At 43.6% G+C, this 19641-nt stretch overlaps 1 protein-coding gene across 3 annotated transcripts in view; it reads left to right on the forward strand.

Moving 5' to 3' along the window:
• The window catches only part of LNX2 (ligand of numb-protein X 2), an 87946-nt gene extending 76881 nt beyond the window's left edge, over window positions 1-11065 (forward strand). For 2 of the 3 annotated variants that reach the window (XM_061171247.1, XM_061171249.1), the window contains 2 exons: window positions 6470-6628; window positions 8382-10561. In XM_061171247.1, the coding sequence (XP_061027230.1) occupies window positions 6470-6628; window positions 8382-8517 (295 nt within the window). In that variant the 3' untranslated portion in view covers window positions 8518-10561. Of the gene's footprint in view, window positions 1-6469; window positions 6629-8381; window positions 10562-10654 lie in introns of those variants that run through there. The other variant, XM_061171248.1, reaches the window with a different exon arrangement.
• The last annotated feature ends 8576 nt before the right edge of the window (window positions 11066-19641 follow it).

Genomic DNA, 19641 nt, shown 5'->3' on the forward strand with positions numbered 1-19641 from the left:
AATAAGCCAGTACACAGATTAAAAAAAAAAAAAATTCTGTGAAAGTGATGGTAAGCACAATGAACAGCAAAAGGATGAACATGAAAATGTAAGAGAGGACACCAAAATCATAAAATGTAGGGGAGGAGAGGAAGAAAATGGAGACTTTTTTTTCCCTAGAATGTGTCTGGCAGTCATAATATAGGCTCAATCTAAGGCAAATAGATATAGGAAGGGGGTAACATACTTGAAAAACAGGGTTAACCACAAATCAAAAGCATACAATAGATTCACAGAAACCAAAAAGAAGAGGACATAAGTATAATACAAAAGAAAATCATCAAACCACTAAAGAAAAAAGAAAAAGGGACAAAGAAGATATATAAAACCAATGAGAAAACAAGGTTTAAAATGGCAGTAAATACGTATCTATCAATAATTACCTTAAATGTCAATGATTAAATGCTCCAATCAAAAGACACAGAGTAGCAGATTGGATAAAAAAAAAAAAAAAAAACAAGAGCCCACAATATGCTGCCTACAAGAGACCCACTTTAGGGCAAAGGACACATACATTGAAAGTGAGGGAATGGAAAAAGATATTTCATGCAAATGGAAATGACAAGAAAGCAGGGGTTGTAATACTCAGACGAACTAGACTTTAAAACAAAGGCCATAAAGAAAGATAAGGAAGGACACTATATAATGATAAAAGGATCAGTACAAGAAGAGGATTTTACACTCATCAACATATATGTATGTACCTATTGTAGGAGCACCCAAATACATAAATACTAACAAACATAAAGGGAGAAATGGACAGGAATACAATAATAGTAGGAGACTCTAACACCCCACTCATATCAATGGACAGATCTTCTAGACAGAAAATCAGACTTCATTTATATATTCAGGACATTACATCCAAAAAAAACCAGAATACACAATTCTTTTCAAGTGCACATGGAACATTCTCTAGGATTGACCACATACTAGGGCAAAATACAAGCCTCATCAAATTTAAGAGTATAGAAATTATCTGAAGCTTCTTTTCTGACCACAATGGCATGAAACTAGGAATTAACCACAGAAAAAGAAATGAGGGAGAAAAAAAATGGTTACATGGAGACTAAACAATATGCTATTAAAAAACCAGTGGGTCAACAAGGAAATCAAAGAGGAAATTTAAAAATACCTTGAGATAAATGACAATGAAAACACAACCATACAATATCTATGGGATGCAGCAAAAGCAGTTCTTAGAAGTTCATAGCAATACAGGCCTTCATCTCAAATAAACAACCTAATAAAAGAATAAGAAGGACAAACAAAACCTAAAATCAGCAGGAGGAGGAAATAATAAAGATCAGAGGGGAAATCAATAAAGTAGAGATTAGAAGAATAGAAAAATAATCAGTAAAACCAAGAGCTGGTTCTTTGAAAGGACAAACAAAATTGACAAACCTCTGGCCAGGCTCACCAAGAAGAAGAGAAAGAACCCAAATATACAAAATAAGAAATGAAAAAGGAGACATAACAATCAATAGCGCAGAAATACAAAAAACCATCACGGAATACTATGAACAATTATATGCCAACAAATTCAACAACCTAGAAGAAATGGACAAGTTTCTAGAAGCAAACAGCCCACCAAAACTGAATCAAGAAGAAATAGGTAATTTGAACAGAGCAGTCACTAGAAGTGAAATAGAATCTGCAATTTTAAAGTTCCCTACGAACAAAAAGTCCAGGACCCAGATGGCTTCACAGGCAAATTCTACCAAACATACAAAAAGGAACTTATACCAATACTTCTCAAACTCTTCCAGAAAACTGAAGAGGAGGGAACACTCCCAAAGACATTCTGTAAAGCCACCATCACCCTGATACCAAAACCAGACAAAGACACGACCGAAAAAGAAAACTACAGACCAATATCTTTGATGAATATAGATGCAGAAATTCTCAAGAAAATAACACATAAGATCATACACTATGACCAAGTGGGACTCACCCCAAGTTCGCAAGGATGGTTCAACATATGCAAATCAATCAATGTGATACACCACATCAACAAAAGACAAAAACCACGTAATCATCTTATAGATGGAAAAAAGCATTTGACAAAATTCAACATCAATTCATGATTAAAAAAAAAAAAAACTCTTACAAAAGTGGGTATAGAGGGAACATATCTCAATATAGTAAAAGCTATTTATGACAGACCCACAGCCAATATAATACTAAATGGTGAAAAGCTGAAAGCCTTCCTGCTAAAATCTGGAACAAGACAAGGATGCCCACTCATCTCTTCTATTCAACATAGTATTGGAAGTCCTAGCCTCAACAATCAGATAAGAAAAAGAAATAAAAGGTATCCAAATTGGAAAGGAAGAGGTAAAACTGTCATTATATGCAGATGATATACTATATGAGAAAAACTCCACACAAAAACTACTAGAACTGATCAACGAATTCAGCAAGGTAGCAGTATACAAGATTAACATTCAGAAATCAGTTGCATTTTTTACACCAACAATGAACTATCAGAAAGGGAATGTAAAAAACAATACCTTTTAAAATCGCACCGCGAAAGGGAATGTAAAAAACAATACCTTTTAAAATTGCACCCCCCAAAATAAAATACTTAGGAATGAACCTGCAAGGAGGTGACAGACTTATATGCTGAGAACTATAAAACATGAATAAAGAAACTGAAGATGACTCAAAGAAATGGAAAGATATCGATTGGAAGAATATTGTTAAAATGGCCATACTACCCAAAGCAATCTACATATTTAATGCAATCCCTATCAAATGACATTTTTCACAGAACTAGAATAATCTAAAATTCATATGGAACCATAAAAGACCCAGAATTGCCAAAGTAATCCTGAAGAAAAAGACAAAGCATAAGGCATAACCCTCCCAGACTTCAGACAGTACTACAAAGCTATAGTAATTAAAACAGGGTGGTACTGGCACAAAAACAGACATATGGATCAATGGAACAGAATAGAGAGCCCAGAAATAAACCCATACACCTACAGTCAATTAATCTTTGACAAAGGAGGCAAGAATACACAATGGAAAAAGAGAGTCTCTTTAGCAAGTGGTGTTGGGCAAGTTGGACAGCCACATGTAAATCAGTGAAGATACACCATACACAGGTCTCACCATACACAAAAATAAACTCAAAATGGCTTAAAGACTTAAACATAAGACATGACACCATAAAACTCCTAGAAGAGAACGTATGCAAAACTTTCTCTGATGTAAATCATACCAGTGTTTTCTTAGGTCAGTCTCCCAAGGCAATAGAAATAAAAACAAAAAACAAATGGGAACTAATCAAACTTACAAACTTTTGCACAGCAAAGGAAACCATAAACAAAACAAAAAGACAACCTACAGAATGGGAGAAAATATTTGCAAATTATGTGACCTACAAGGGCTTAATTTCCAAAATACATAAGCAGCTCACAAGTCAACAGCAAAAAAAACAAAGAACCCAATTAAAAAATGGACAGAAGACCTAAATAGACATTTCTCCAAAGATGACATACAGATGGCCAATAGGCACATGAAAAGGTGCTCAACATCGCTAATTATTAGAGAAATGCAAATCAAAATTACAATGAGGTATCACCTCACACCAGTCAGAATAGCCATCATTAAAAAGTCTACAAACAATAAACACTGGAGAGGGTGCAGAGAAAAGGGAACCCTCTTGCACTGTTGGTGGGAATGTAAATTGGTACAACCACTATGGAGAACAGTATGGAGGTTCCTTAAAAAACTAAAAATAGAGCTACCATATGATCCAGCAATCCCACTCCTGGGCATATATCCAGAGGAAACTGTAATTCAAAAAGAGACAGGCACCCCAGTGTTCACTGCAGCACTATTTACAATAGCCAAGAAATGGAAGCAACCTAAATGTCCATGGACAGAGGAATAAAGAAGATGTGGTACATGTATACAATGGAATACTACTCAGCCATAAAAAAGAGTGAAATAATGCCATTTGCAGCAACATGGATGGACCTAGAGATTATCATACTAAGTGAAGTCAGACAGAGAATGACAAATATCATATGACATCACTTATATGTGGAATCTAAAATATGACACAAATAAACCTATCTATGAAACAGACTCACAGACATAGCAAACAGACAGGTGGTTGCCAAGGGAGAGGGGATTTCGGGAAGGGTGGAATGGGAGGTTAGGGTTAGCAGATGTAAGCTTTTATATATAGAATGGGTAAACATCAAGGTCCTACTGTATAGCACAGAGAACTAGTCAGTATCCTACAATAAACCATAATGGAAAAGAGTACAAAAAAGAATGTATATATATGTAAAACTGAATCACTTTGCTGTACAGCAGAAATTAGTACAGCAGAAATTAACACAACACTGTAAATCAACTATACGTCAATTTAAAAATATACTGATCAAAAAAAAAGGAGCTGGAAGAATCAGACTCCCTGACTTCAGCCTATACTACAAAGCTACAGTCATCAAAACAGTATGGTACTGATGTAGATCAATGGAACAGGATAGAAAGCCCAGAGATAAACCCACGCACATATGGTCACCTTATTTTTGATAAAGGAGGCAAGAATATACAATGGAGAAAAGATAGCCTCCTCAATAAGTGGTGCTGGGAAAACCAGACAGCTACATGTAAAATAATGAAATTAGAACATTCTCTAACACCATACACAAAAATAAACTCAAAATGGATTAAAGACCTAAATGTAAGGCTAGATACTTTAAAACTCTAAGGGGAAAACATAGGCAGAATACTCTTTGACATAAATCACAGCAATATCTTTTTGGATCCACCTCCTAGAGTAATGAACATAAAAACAAAAATAAACAAATGGGACCTAATTAAACGTAAAAGCTTTTGCACAACAAAGGAAACTATAAACAAAATGAAAAGACAACCCACAGAATGGGAGAAAATATTTGCAAATGATGCAACTGACAAGGGATTAATCTTCCAAATATAAAAATAGCTTATGCAGCTCTATATTAAAAAAAACAACCCAATCAAAAAATGGGCAGATCTAAACAGACATTTCTCCAAAGAAGACATACAGATGGCCAAATAGCACATGAAAATAGGCTCAGAATTGCTAATTATTAGAAAAATGCAAATCAAAATTACAATGAGGTATCACCTCACACCAGTCAGATAGCCATCATTAAAAAGTCTACAAACAATAAATGCTGGAAAGGGTGTGGAGAAAAGGGAACCCAACTACACTGTTGGTGGGAATGTAATTGGTACAACCACTATGGAGAACAGTATGGAGGTTCCTTAGAGAACTAAAAACAGCTACCATATGACCCAGCAATCCCACTCCTGGGCATATATCCACAGAAAACCATAATTCGAAAAAATACAGGCACCCCAATGTTCACTGCAGCTCTATTTACAATAGCTAAGACATGGAAACAACCTAAACGTCCATCGACAGAGGAACAGATAAAGATGTGGTACATGTATACAATGGAATACTACTCAGCCATAAAAAAAGAGTGAAATAATGCCATTTGCAGCAACATGGATGGACCTAGAGATTATCATACTAAGTGAAGTCAGACAGAGAAAGACAATTATCATATATCACTTACATGTGGAATCTAAAAAAAATGATACAAATCAACTTACTTACAAAACAGAAACAGACTCATGGACTTCGAAAACACACTTCCAGTTACCAAACGGAAACATGGTGGGGAGGGATAAATTAGGAGTTTGGGGTTAACATAAACACACTACTACATATAAAAGAGAACCAACAAAGACCTACTGTATAGCACAGGGAACTCTCTGCAATATTCTGTAATAACCTACATGTGAAAAGAATCTGAAAAAGAATGGATATATATATATGTATAACTGAATCACTTAGCTGTACACCTGAAACACATTGTAAATCAACTATATTCCAATATAAAATTAAAAAATAGAAAAATACACAGGATAGTAAAACCTATTTTTGAGCCCACCTATGTCAAAAGGATACCTGTCAATAAACAGCCACTGTTCTGTGGATTCTCGGAGGTCTCTATTGTATGCAAACCCGTATTCAACAACTGTGGGTCAGAGGGGCCGCCACCTAGGGTAGCAGCTCTGGTTTTCCTAAGAGGGAGGCTCTTCCACTATGATTTGCTGGGTGTACCAGACAACTGCTCATTTGTGTTTTTTTTTTTTGCAGAAGATTCAGAATAATGAAAATAACCTGCACTGTCCTAAAGTATCAGGCCACTGTGGGACTCTTCTCCATCCCAGGAGCCTTTTTAAATGCTGATCACTGAGCTAAGAAAGTAGACCAGATGAGAAGTTCTAGCATGTTGTTTATTGCTCCCCAACAATGGTGCACGTAACATGGTGTGGAGTTATAACAAAGATGAACAGGCTATAAAAAGCCTTCACACTAATTTTTCTTGATTTCTGTTTTTGTTTATAGTGCCCTTCACAGCTGCCATGATATAGTTTTGAGAAGAAGTTACTTGGGAAGCTGGGGCTTCAGTATCGTTGGTGGATATGAAGAAAACCACACCAATCAGCCTTTCTTCATTAAAACCATTGTCTTGGGAACTCCTGCTTATTACGATGGAAGATTAAAGTGAGTCTTACTATGTTTAATGATGTACTTTGTGCTTATTGTGACGGACACGATCTAGACTGGGGTCAGCTCCAAATTCAGCCTGATGTCTGTTCTTATAAAGTTTTATTGGAACATGCCCATGCTCATTCGTTTGCGTATCACCCATGGCTGCTTCCGAGCCACGATGGCAGAGCCGAGTGGCTGTGACAGAGACCAGTGATTCGCAGAGCCTGAGATATTTATCTACCATCTGGCCCTTTACAGGAACAGTTTGCCAGCCCTGATCTAGAGTGAAGCATCACCTTTACCATCTTGGCACTCATAGTTTCAGTGCCTGTTATTAGATTAACAAAATAAAGCTGAGTCATTTGGACACATTGTGACGTGACAACTTGCTCTGAACACTTGGGTCCAGTCCTGTCATTAGGTAACTTTTTCTCTACAGCACTTATGTCAGCCTAACATTCAATTTATGCAAGTCCACATGGGAGGGATTTTGTTGCATTTCTTGTTATATCCCTGGCAGCCATCACAGGGCCTTGCATATGTAGTAGAGTCTTGGTCAGTATTGGATGGATGCTGTGCGTGCCAGGCACAGGACTAGGTGCTGGGCATGGGTTACTGAATCTTCTTAGCAACCTGTGAGGTAAGTGCTGCCGTGGTTCCTATTTTATACGCAAGATAACTGAGGCTTCGACAGGTCAAACACCTGCCCACAGTCGAACAGCTGGGAGTAGCTGACAGTGATTTAAACCAGGACGGTGTGGCTCAGAGCCGTTGCCATTCAGCCCCGCTGCTGTCACCACGGGGCAAAAAGTACTCTCTCAATCTCTGTGCCGCCTCTTTTTCAAAGCTCAGGCACGGTGAGAAGAAAGAGGTGTTATAACAAGAGATTATACAAACAGAGGAGACGGGTGACTAAGTTCTTAGTGCCTAGTTTTGGATGAAAGAAACGGTTCTTGAAAAGTGGATGCTGACAGCCTAGTCAGAGTGCTGCACAAATGGGGAGTTTACGCTGTTTGCAAACGCAAAGTGACGGCTCAAGAACATTGGGACAAGTCGATCAGGGTTAGTGTGCTCCAGACCAGTCTCATCCTGACACAGATGGAAAAAATCATTATTTTAGGAGGAAAGAGGAGTGGGGGGATGACTTCACCGTTCTCTTAGCCAAGTTACTCAACCAGTCTGGGTCTCATGCAGATTAGAAACTAACTTCCACTTACTTCCAAAAAGAAACTGAAGTAGCTCACAATAAAGTAGCATATTTGTATTCAAACTAAAGACTAAAAATCATAAAGGATAGAAAGGTCTTCAGATTCATCATCCATTGGTGGTAATTCGGCTTGGAGGACGGTGAGCATCCGTAGCTGAAAGAGGAGGTGTGGGTCTTATTCTCAATTGATTAAGCCCTCGAATGTACTGAGCTGTAAGAATGAACAGTGAAAATCAGCAACACCGTCCAAATGTATCATCTGGTATTTTTAAAAGAGGCAGCAGATTTATTCTCTTAACTATATGTTGCTTAAGCTTATATGAAAATCATTCTGCTTGCCCTTAAAATCATCTACCAGTTAGAGGAGAGGCTGGCAAGGGGTGTCCTTGATTGGCAAGGGAAAGCCAACATAGGCTTAAAAATCACCCCAGATATCTCTCAAAGTAAACAGTGTAGCCTAGTCATTGACAGTGGTTAAGTGTGGTCTTCCTGCGAAGCAAGTCCCGGGATAACAGTTTCAGAATCGTGGAAACAGTGACTGTCTCTGTCGTTGTGCAGGTGTGGAGACATGATCGTGGCCGTAAACGGCCTGTCGACCGTGGGCATGAGCCACTCGGCGTTGGTCCCCATGCTGAAGGGGCAGAGGAGCAAAGTCACGCTGACAGTGGTCTGCTGGCCTGGCAGCCTGGTGTAGATTCTGAAGTTGGTTTTAAGTCAAACATCTTCCTTTTTTTAGGGCTTGGAAAGAAAACCCTTTGGTTTTGTCGAGTTTCTGTTTGTTAGGGGCTGCTGACACAGCTGGGTATACGCAGGGTCAAAACCACTAGGCTCGTCCTTTGTTATTTAAATGGTTTCCTTCCGTTTGCCAGCTCAGTGCCCATCTTCCACTAACCCTTGTGAGACCACATTTTCAGAATTCAGATTCTCAGCTGTCAAAATGTGAGCTATAATAATGAATGAAGTCTGCCCAAACTGTGAGCCAGCCGGCTGGGTCAGACGACTTCTGGTGGCTCTGTTTTCAATAACTGAGTCATAAAATGAGTTCCACGTGCCCAAGACGGGCAGCGTGTGCTGCTCCTGGGGCGGCAGTGCTGGGAATGGATGCGTTCTGAGTTTGGATAAGCCTTTCCCAGTTTACACCGGTGCCACATTTCAAAACTTCATACTGCTTATAAGGTGATTTTTCTGGCTTATTTTATTTCTACTTTAATCTCAGTACTCATAGATGAAGACATTAAGTCTGAGACCCCATAAAGAGATTTTTTAAAAATAATGTACCATTATTAGAATAGTAGAGAATAAAAGATAACACTATCCAGTGACAAAGGAATTTGGGAGATAATTATAGTTTAGAGCTGGAGATGGTAAAAGCTGCATTTACTTGGACAGTCCAAAAGCATTAAAGATTCATTTCCAAAAGAATGTTTTGTTATGTAGGAAAATTTTGAAGCAGTTTTTTGCTAAAAATCGTTTTCTAGAGTTTGTATTATACTCCTATCAGCAAACTTGGCTGGAAATCTTTCTGTGATTTATGTAATTAAATTAGATGATAAAAATGAAACCATATTGCTGTTAAATGCACATTCATATATATCACAGCTAAGTAGAAGACACACCTTTTTTATTTTATTCTCTTGAGTGTTTTAGAAACCCTTATTTTTCCCCATTATTTCTTTACTTAGTTATTTCAGGAAAAATTCTGAAAGATACTAACATCTGAAACCTGCTATGCCAGATTTTAAAAAAACTTTTCAATCAGTCCTTGGTCACTAGACTAGCTCATGTTTTTTGAAAAGTTTTTGAAAACTGACCAGCCCATTTTGTTTGTCCTTTAACCATCACGGTTGTCCATTGGAAGCCCACATAAAGAAGTGAATAGGAGGAAAGTCTTTACCTTATGAATATTATGCATACTTGAAAAAGTTTCATTTAGAAATCTAGTTCAGAATCTGAGCTAATTTACAAGTGACCTCTAATAAACGGTGTTGATGATCAGAGAATGTATTTCAGAATACTACAGTATATTATGAAGCATGACCACTTTATTTCAAAACTTAGCAGTTGCCTTGCTGGGGTTTATTGTTTCTGTAGCGTGTCACAGATTATTCCAGTGAGTTTTTTAACGATTTTTTTAAACATATCTCTTGACTAAATAAGAAGTGGCAACAATAATCGTTACTGACTTGTTCAACCCCTTAGCGACACTGTATGCTCAGCAGGTAACCAAGATACAGTGGGATGCCCTGTGCAGTATATTACTGTTGTGTGACGACTGGCTTTTGAAGCAATTTGATATTGAAATGCTTTGTTATTCTAATTGACATGGAACAAGTTTTTCTTCCTGCTCCCCAAATAGAATTTTGTAGCCTACTTTGCTATTTTTTAAAACATTTTGTAAGAATGCATCCTTCTTGGGGAGTGGTCACCCATCAACAAATATCCTAACTGCCACTTTGTTATAAATAAAATGCTTACAGCGAACCTGGTGATAAAATGAATATTTTGAAAGATGACTTTTTTCCAATATTATTTTTATCGTGGAAATCTTGAAATCAGTTTAAGCTAATTTGGTTCTATTATAAAAGACTATAACTTTTGGTCAGAATGATATTTGGTGATGGAAACTTGTTCATAATTTATTGATACTGTCGAAATATTTGAATTCTCTCATTTTAAGCTTAGTTAGATATTTTGATTTGTTCTGTGCCTTCAGTTTAAATTACTTCAGGATTTTTCAGATGTGTTTAAATAATGGTGTGATAATCATTTAGGATGGAAATAAAAATCATCCTTTCCGTAAGAGCGACATTGTCTCTTTTCTTGCACAGCAGATGCTGACTCATGTGTGGTCCTTGTTTTTGTTCGTGGCATCATGTCATCACGACGATATCCCAAGCCTGAAGACTTGGGATCACGAATCCATCTCCTAATTCTCACTGCTGTAGGCAGAGCACAGGCGATCCCTACTGACACTCGGGATGTCAGCCTGGGCAGGACCTCTAGACGGTGGCCACTGAGCACCAGAAATGTGACTAGTGCCACGTGTTGACATGCTAATACCTTGGATATATTGGGTTGTATAAAGTTATTAATTTGACCAGTTTTTTACTTTAATGTGGTTACTAGAAAACTAATCACCTCTATGGCTCACCTTGCATTTCTGTTGGACGGCAGCACTGGTTTCCTCACCTGCACCTACCAGGCAATCCTGACACTGGGATTTCTGTTCTTGTAGAGCTTTGCTCACTCCCTGCATTAAAAAAAAAAAAAAAAGTTTTAGTTGAAAGTTAGCTCCCAATTTCCTAGTAACTTAAGCTCAAACCATGGCCTCTGGTCCAACCCCAATCAGGATTTCCACAGCTCCGGAGCCCCATTCACTTCCACACACACTGGTAGTGTCCCCTCCCGTGTCCCTGGGGTGCTCTCCCTTCTCTGCACATTCACAGGGTCCCGTACGTGGAGGCATAGCTTGAACGCCGCCCCCTCTTGCCTCCACACCCCACTTTCAAGAGAATGATCCTCCTTATGATGAATCTCAGCACGCCTTTATACTGGACTTTATTTTGGCTCCGGTCACCTACTTACTGTCATAGTTTTAAGTACCGTCTTTGATTGCCACCTTGCCATTCTGAATACCACTGATGCCCTGGGTCTGTAGCTCCCACAGTCTGTAGACTAAGCATCCTATTGCTTTAGGGCCCCTAAATCTCAGTCCTGCAAAACTGAAATGTTTTCCCAAGCCTCTGCCTACTTCCACTCTTTCGATCCAGACTCTCATGACAGCAGAGTAACTTTCGTAAACCCCAACCGGATCACCACTGACCGTATCCCTGCCCTGTGCGCAGGTCTTCAGCGGTTCCGCGTCGTCTGCACAGCAGCTCAGCACCGCGTGGAAGGCCCCTCACGACCTGATCCCACCGCCCCTGCCTCTCTTCTAAACCACCACCCGCCCCCTGCCCTCCTGGGTCTCCGGGGCTGGCTTGGCTCAAGTGACATCACCGCCTTGAGAAATCATTATCGACCTCTCAGGGCAAACACCTTTCTCCTCCTAAAAGATTTTATTATATTGCATTTTTATGGTCACGATGTGTGCTAGGAAAACTTGTCAGGGAGATGCTTGAATACCACTGTTTCAAACAGTTTTTAAAACTAGACATTAAATATCAGATTCTGCACCTTCTGAAGGACCCAAGGTGTCCCAGAGAGAGAAGCTAGGCCTCCTGTGCTTTTCTGTTCCAGGGTCACATCCAGGACACGTGACCACCAGTTGTCACATCTCCTTAGGTCTTCCTTGGCTGTGAGGCCACTTTCTCAGACTTTCCTTGTTTATGAGGATCTTGACAGTGTTGAAGAGGACGGACGGGGACACTGCAGGACGCGCTCTATCGGCGTTTGTCTACTGTTCCTCACGATTAGCCTGGGATTATGGGTTTGGGGGAGGAAGAGCGCCATTTTCCTCTTGTCGTATCGAGGGTACGTACTGTCAACAGGATTTATGACTGTTGATGCTGCCCCTGACCACCTGGCCCAAGTGTGTCCGGCTTCTCCACAGTGGAGTACTCTTCTGTCTGACCCTACCTCTCCACCCAAAAGCTCTGTCCCCTCTGCACTGTCGACTCAGGCCACCCCTGCAGTCTAACGTGACCACCAGTATTGTGGTTCCTCCTCGTCGTCTTCTCCAATTAGTCATTATTATGATTGTTCTGAACAGTCCAGATTTGTTTAGATTTAGTTTCTGAACTATGTGAAATACAGAAAAACTGACACCAGCACAGTTTGTAGTAGTTCTTACTACAATAATATCCCACAAGGAACATGTGGAGAAGAGTTATTGACACCCCATGTTCATTGCAGCATTGTTCACAATAGCCAAGATCTGGAAATAACCTACATGTCCATCAATGGATAAAAACATGGTGTATGTAAACAATGGAATACTATTTAGCCGTAAGAAATAAATCCTGCCATATGGGACAACATGGATGGACCTGGAGGGCAACATGCTAAATTAGATAAGTCACAGAGAAGGACAAATACCAAACCATCTCATATGTGGAATCTTAAAACAGACTGCTGGTTTCCCATAGGTGCGGGGGGCAGGGGGTGGCATAGGTGAAGGGGATCAAAAGGTGCAAACTTCCAGGTATAAAATAAGTCATGAGGATGTAAAGTACAGCGTGGGGACTATAGTTGATACTGCATTGCATATTTGAAAGTTGCTGAGGAGTAGATCTTAAAAGTTATCACAAGAAAAAAAATGTTCTAACTGTATGGTGACGATGTTAGCAAGACTTATTGTGGTCATTCTGCAATGTATGCAAATATCAAATCTCGCACACCTGAAGCTAATGTTGTTAAGTCAATTATACCTTTAAAAAAATGTGTGGGAAACAGGCCAGAGTGGGATTAAAGGCAATTTATTGACCTAAACAACCTGGGAGCTGGTGCTGCAGCCCAGATGTCGGGGGAGGTTTCATAAAAGTGGGATGCAGCGCCGTCCTCACCATCCTGCTGCCAGTTTCCAAGCTGTCTGGAGTCACGAAAGCAGTTTTTCATTTTCCAGAGGGGAAAAAAGGCAGTTGCAGAGATCACTGTCAGCAACTTATCCAGAGCAAACACAGCTGTGTTAAACCCAGAGAAAGCTCCCATAGGAAGAGCTGGGAGGCGGATCTGGGGGGTTCGTTTTCTCAGGACACTGCGCCACGTGAGCTGGTTTTCAGACAGCGCAGCCCTCCCTCCCTCACAGCTGTTGCACTTTTCTCCCTACAAGACCACAGCGTCTCAATTCTATTGCTACTACTTCCTCATTTCCATTCTTTTGCGTATTAAAGTGGGCTGCTGCTTTATTGCTCAAATACTTGAGGCTTTAGTCAGATAAATGGATGGTTAAAGTTAAATGTGAAGTTAACCAACCTGGATAGCTTCTAAGGTTACCTCACCCGTTCATCATGCCTGAAGGTCTCGTCGGACCGCAGAGTAAAAACCCCACTCGTTGACAGTTTTGTTTTTTTTGGTTTTTTTTGGCTGCACCACAGGGCATGTGGGATCTTGGTTCCCCAGCCAGGGATCGAACCCCTGCTCCCTGCAGTGGAAGCGCGGAGTCCTAACGACTGGACCGCCAGGGAAGTCCCTCCCCATTCGTTCAGATTTAACTGACTTGCAGTATTAAAGCTAAGAGCTGAAGTAAGATATTCTTAAAGTGCCAAGTGAAGTCAAGGTATTAACTAAACGGAGGGTGGGGTGTTCAGGCTGCATGCTGATGTATACTGTTTAAGTTGCCTTTAAATACCCAAGCACGTTCAAGTGATTGACGTGCTTCTTTACCATGTGGTCGTTTAAACAAAAACTTATCCAGCATCTACTGTGTGCACAAGACACAGATGGGCTCTGGATCACTGCTTTATAACACCTGACTTTGCCTGTCATAACCCAGACTCCCCTGCGTTTGTCCACACTTGGTGATAAATGAACCAGTATAGATTCCAGCGGCCTGGTGACCTGCTGCCCAGTTAGGGGCTGGGAATTCAGAAAGTGAGCCTTTTCTCTTCAGTCTCTGCCTGCTGAAGGGGAGGTTTCAACTCCTCGGGGTCCTTATTAGAAAGCTCTTTTGCCATTTTAGTGTAAATCTAAGCCAACTGGTTTCTATGGCAACACGGAAGCTCTCTAGAAGTGATGTACCGACGCCCCGCGCCCACTGTCTGTAAAGTGCTAAGTAAGAGACGCGGAATCTTCACCAGCAAAGGAGCAGGCGACCAGCCCGTGGGGACCCTGCGGCCACCTGCCTGCGGCCACCTGCCCGCGGCCCAGAGCAGGCGTCCCACTCGGGAGGGCGGCTGCAGCCCCCGCGCCACCTGCGAACACAGAGACTCCTCCCTGCTCTGTTCACTTACTCACCTGCAAGTCATGCTTTGAGGATGGGCTCTTTACGAACGTCTACCAGTTCTCACCTGCTTCCTCGAGAAGTTTCTGTTTAAGGGTAAATCCAACTACCACCCTTCTTGGACCGCCCGCAGACCTACCACTAGTTCTAGAGAGATCTGGAAAGATCTACCACTTAGACTCTGATGGAAGAGAAGTGACAATTATCCAACGTGGACGTTCTGGGGGTAAAGGCAGCTGTTAAAAACACCGTTTTCCTTTACTTTGCCGATTCTATGAAAAAGCCCTCTGTCGCCCACGACTCAGAACCAATCAATCCCAGAGTGTCTGAGGTCATGGGACGCGTTGAGTCGCACACCCCTGCCTCTCCCAGGGTGGTCTGTGCAGATGCACGCCCTCCCCGGGCCTGGGCTGGCCTGCTCCTGGGGCCCCCGCCTGCCGACAGTGGTGGGTGCTCAGGGCAGCAAAGCTTGTCTTGCGGATAACTAGTAAATGCCTGAGGAAAAGGAGTTCTTGTCTCACCTTGTTACGGAAGGAACCAGGTCCATTTGCCCGCCGCGTCAGGAGCCACAACACGGGGGACGCCAACGTCTGTAGCAAAGGGAGGTTTACTCGCCAGCCAGCCAGCCCAGCCAAGCGCAGAACCTGCAGCACAAGCCACACACCCGCTCGCGGGAAGACGAGGGGCGGGAGTACTTAAGGGATGAGGGACGAAGACGCAGGCGCCCCGGGCGCGCGGGGCGTGGGGGGCGGGGAAACGGGATTGGGAGAAGGTGCGTCGTCGCGGTTCTGCGCAGGCGTAACTAGACGGCGGGCCTCAGTGCTCCACGCCGGAGGCCCGGGGCACGAGCTCAGGGCGGGGCTTTGGGACCTCTCACTTCCAAAAGCCTGGGAGTCTGTAACGCTCACGCACGCCCCCTTGGAGGGTCGGTGGTCCTATCCAGTCTTAACAGGCTCCGCGTGAATTAGACACAGCTGACTCCAATATCCTGGAAAACATCTTGTTTAGGCTCCCTGCCGCATGGAGAACACGCAGGTCCTTTGTAACAATTCAAACGACCTTGATTGGTGAAGGCAGGTTACAGGTGAAATGCGTTTAACTAACGGTTACCCGCAGTTTCACTCTCATCCAGAGCCGTTCCAAAGACTATGATGTCCTTGTGTCAACCAGGTCCCCACACCCTATATACTAAAGTCTTTCCCCCTCACCCCAAATCATGGAACCTTAGAATTGGAAGGTCCTTATCCATGTTCCTGGTATGGGAACCACTTCTATAAAATGGTCATCTAATTCCTGCTTGAATGCTCCTCTGACAGGGACCTCACTACTTCATTTCTAAGTGTAAGTGATTGCTTTTTCAGTAGAGTTTGTCCCTGTCCCTCTTCACAGCTACAGTGTGGAAATTTGGGCAGGGGGAGGGGGAGTCTCTTCATTTGTTACTTTTAATATCTAAATGACTTAGGCAGGTACAACAGGCAAAACACTGATTCGTCTTCACCCAGCAAATACTGAGCATCTACTGCGTGCCAGGTATTTACTCAGAATCCATCAGTTACCAAGACAAAGCTACCTCCTGAGCTTACATTCTACAGAGGGGAATAATAAACAAATGAAGAAATAACATAATTTTAGATGGCGATAAATGCTATGAAGAAAATAAAGCCAGGTACATGGTGAACATGTGATGCAGTGAACGGGGTGGGAGAGACGGTCAGGGAAGGCCTCTCTAAGGAGGCACAAGAGGCAGGACACAGGGTCGCTGGTGCAGGTCAGATTGTGTGTGTCGACTGTTTACCAACTACCAGAAGCTTCCATCCCATTCACTGGTGATCTCACTCTAGGACGACGGTGCCAATATGGTGGGCTCCAGGCTCGTGGCACGCTCGCTGGACCCCTACTCCTTTTCTCGGGCTCTGTAACAGGAGCGCCGAGAGAGGCTGGTACCCACACGACACTAATCTAGAGGGAGGCCAGCTGCTCCGCACAGGGGATGGAACCAGAGAGGCCTGGATCTGCTGCAGCCTCTGACCAGCCTAGAAGACCCTAGAAGCCTAGAAGACCCTAGAAGCCTAGAAGACCAGGGGCAGTCCATTTAACCTCGGACCTCAGCCTCTCACCTGTAAAAGGAGAATACTACTACTTACCTCGCTAGATGGCTGCCAGCTCTAGAGATGGTGCATATAAGGTGGCTGACACATTGTGCAAAGAGGTGACGGCTGCAGGTACGTGCAGACACCAAGAGATACCGGCTCCCCCAACTCAACCCTGGGAATTATCAAGAAATCGCGCTTCAAGCGAGTTGTCTGCTTTAGAGGTTCCTCTGAACTCAAGCTTTTGTTGACACTCAGCATTGTGCATGTTTCCTAAACACGATGTACTAATCGGCAGGTTCTCTCACACACCTTCGTCTCAGACCTGCGTCCCCTTTCCCAGACGTGGCGCTGAGCTTTCCCACGGCCAGACTCTCTGCTCACGCCGATCCCTCCAGGAGCGCCCAGACCAGCCTCTCAAACCCTGCTGAGGCTTCCAGCCCAGCCCCAGGGCCGGCTGCAGCCAGCCTCCCAGCACTGCTCGTCCTGGTTCCCCCACGGCAGCCCCGTCTGCCCCTCAGCTGGGCTTGCGCGTCCCTCAGGTGCCCTCTGACCGCAGGCTCCTCCTCGGGCTGAGCGCCCGGCGGCTGTGAGCTCCTTCAGGTCTGGGGGTCAGCCGCCATACCTGACAGTGCCTGGCTCAGCGGTCTCCATTCAACTGTGTCGAAGCTGAGGATGAGACTGTGAAATGGTCCCTGGATGACGTCCTCGGTGATTCTTAAGAAAACAGGCGGGCTTCCCTGGCGGCGCAGTGGTTGAGAATCTGCCTGCCAATGCAGGGGACACGGGTTCGAGCCCTGGTCTGGGAAGATCCCACATGCCGCAGAGCAACTAGGCCCGTGAGCCACAACTACTGAGCCTGCGCGTCTGGATCCTGTGCTCCGCAACAAGAGAGGCCGCGATAGTGAGAGGCCCGCGCACCGCGATGAAGAGTGGCCCCCGCTCGCCGCAACTAGAGAAAGCCCTCGCACAGAAACGAAGACCCAACACAGCCATAAATAAATAAATAAATAATTTAAAATATATATATATATATTAAGAAAACAGGCTCCATGGCGGGGTGGGACTGGGAAGAGCGGTGCCGAGGGTGAGGGAGTGGATGGAGGCCGCCGAGAAAGCTGCTCTTGCAAGACGTTTGGCAGACATGCAAGCATTCGTGGATGAAAGGACAACGTCTGGGATCCTCCAGCAAACAAAGAGGGACAAATGGGAACAAGAGAATAGAAGGGAGTAAGGGGATGTTTGAAATTTTCCATAATAGAAATAGCACAATAGCAGAAACCAACCAACAGAAAAGTTTGGAGGTGAGAAAAAAAAGCTGTCGTTGGCCAGACCCCTGTGGTTTGAAATCAGTACAATGAACCCATACGAGGAACACAAGAGTGTGATTAATTTATTTTTGCTTACCTATTTGGGCATCGTTTCTAGGCAAATTCGCTAGTTTTTGTCTTCCCACATGTTCAAGGGCAACCGACCGATGACTAACATCAGAACCCCGCCCATCTGTCCACAACATTCCATACAATCAACAGCTTTACTCTCACACTTTGTGCGTTCACTAAAAATTTTCCTTTTGATTCTCATAATAACCTTAGGAGGTCTGTTCAGTATAGATTATTCCCATTTGATAAGTGAAGAAAACTGAGGTTAAGTGGCTTATTTGCACAAAAGTGGCAAATGGAAAAATACGCACCAGAATCCAGAAGCCCCACTGTCCCTGCCCACCACCTGCTACAGACTCTACCTCAGTGCATTGTATTAGCATCTTGAAAATAGGAGGAAGAATTGCTCTCCACCTCTTTACATCCGCCTTCCCCATGAGGAGTGCTTCAGGGTGGTCACCATTCATTTAACAAACATGAGGATGAGGAGGACAGCCTTGCACTGTGGAACGTTCACAGGGGAAGGAGCCAAGTCAGAAGAAATGTTAAAACATTATCGTATTCTGCCGGACCTCGGAGAGGCCAGGAGTTAAAAGCTCTACCGAGTAGGAACGCTGCAAGGTTGCAAACTATGCTAAATCTATGTTCTGATTTACGCTTACCCTTGACTTTGAAAAAGATTGGCGTTCTTGGTTCATAGTGTCAAACCAGCTGAGTTCAGCCCATCCCCTGTATCTGAGCTCTTTGCTTTCAAACTTTTCCATTTTAATTTCTAAACAGGAGAACGCCCTTGGAGGCCTCTTCTCCACTCCTTCTCCTGGTGCTGTTACATGTCTTGGCAAAAAGCCTCAAGTGTACTTCAGAACTCCGAGATGCACGCGTTAAGAACTTGACACTGAAATTCAGTAAGAGATCTGGAGAACTGCAGAAACGCAGCATCGCAACCTGCAAAACATTTTCCGCTGAGCACCCGTGGGGGGGTGAGTGTCTCCTCCCACCTCCCGGGCTGCACGGTGGTAAACTGCCCCCTCCTACCCATCCAGCCATGGTGACAGCCAAGGCCAGGCTGGACCTGGTCAATCGCCCCCCAGCTCAAACACCGCTGCTGGTTCCTCAGGCCACGGAATAAAGTCCAGCTTCCCCAGCCTGACTTAGGTTACCGGGGACCCATCCCCTGGGGGCCCCGAGCCGCCTGTGGGGCTTGACGCCCAGCCCACCCCAGCTCCGCCTGGAGGGCTCAGTGACCCCTCTCGACCGCGCGGGGCGGAGCGGACGATTCGCGGGCCTGGGCGCCCACGGCACGTGCGTCACCCCCATCCGGAGGAAGGGCTGAGTGGGCGCGGGGCTGGCACCCCTGCTGCGCGGGGGCCCCGCCTCGTTATCTCTGCGGCCCCCTTGCTGCGCAGCTCGCCTGGAGGGTGTGTTTGTAAATCGCACTTCAGTTTTGAACGAAAGCCGACGTCTCT

This window comes from Eubalaena glacialis, chromosome 16 (genome assembly GCF_028564815.1).
Source record: "Eubalaena glacialis isolate mEubGla1 chromosome 16, mEubGla1.1.hap2.+ XY, whole genome shotgun sequence".
Classification (NCBI taxonomy): Eukaryota; Metazoa; Chordata; class Mammalia; order Artiodactyla; family Balaenidae; genus Eubalaena; species Eubalaena glacialis.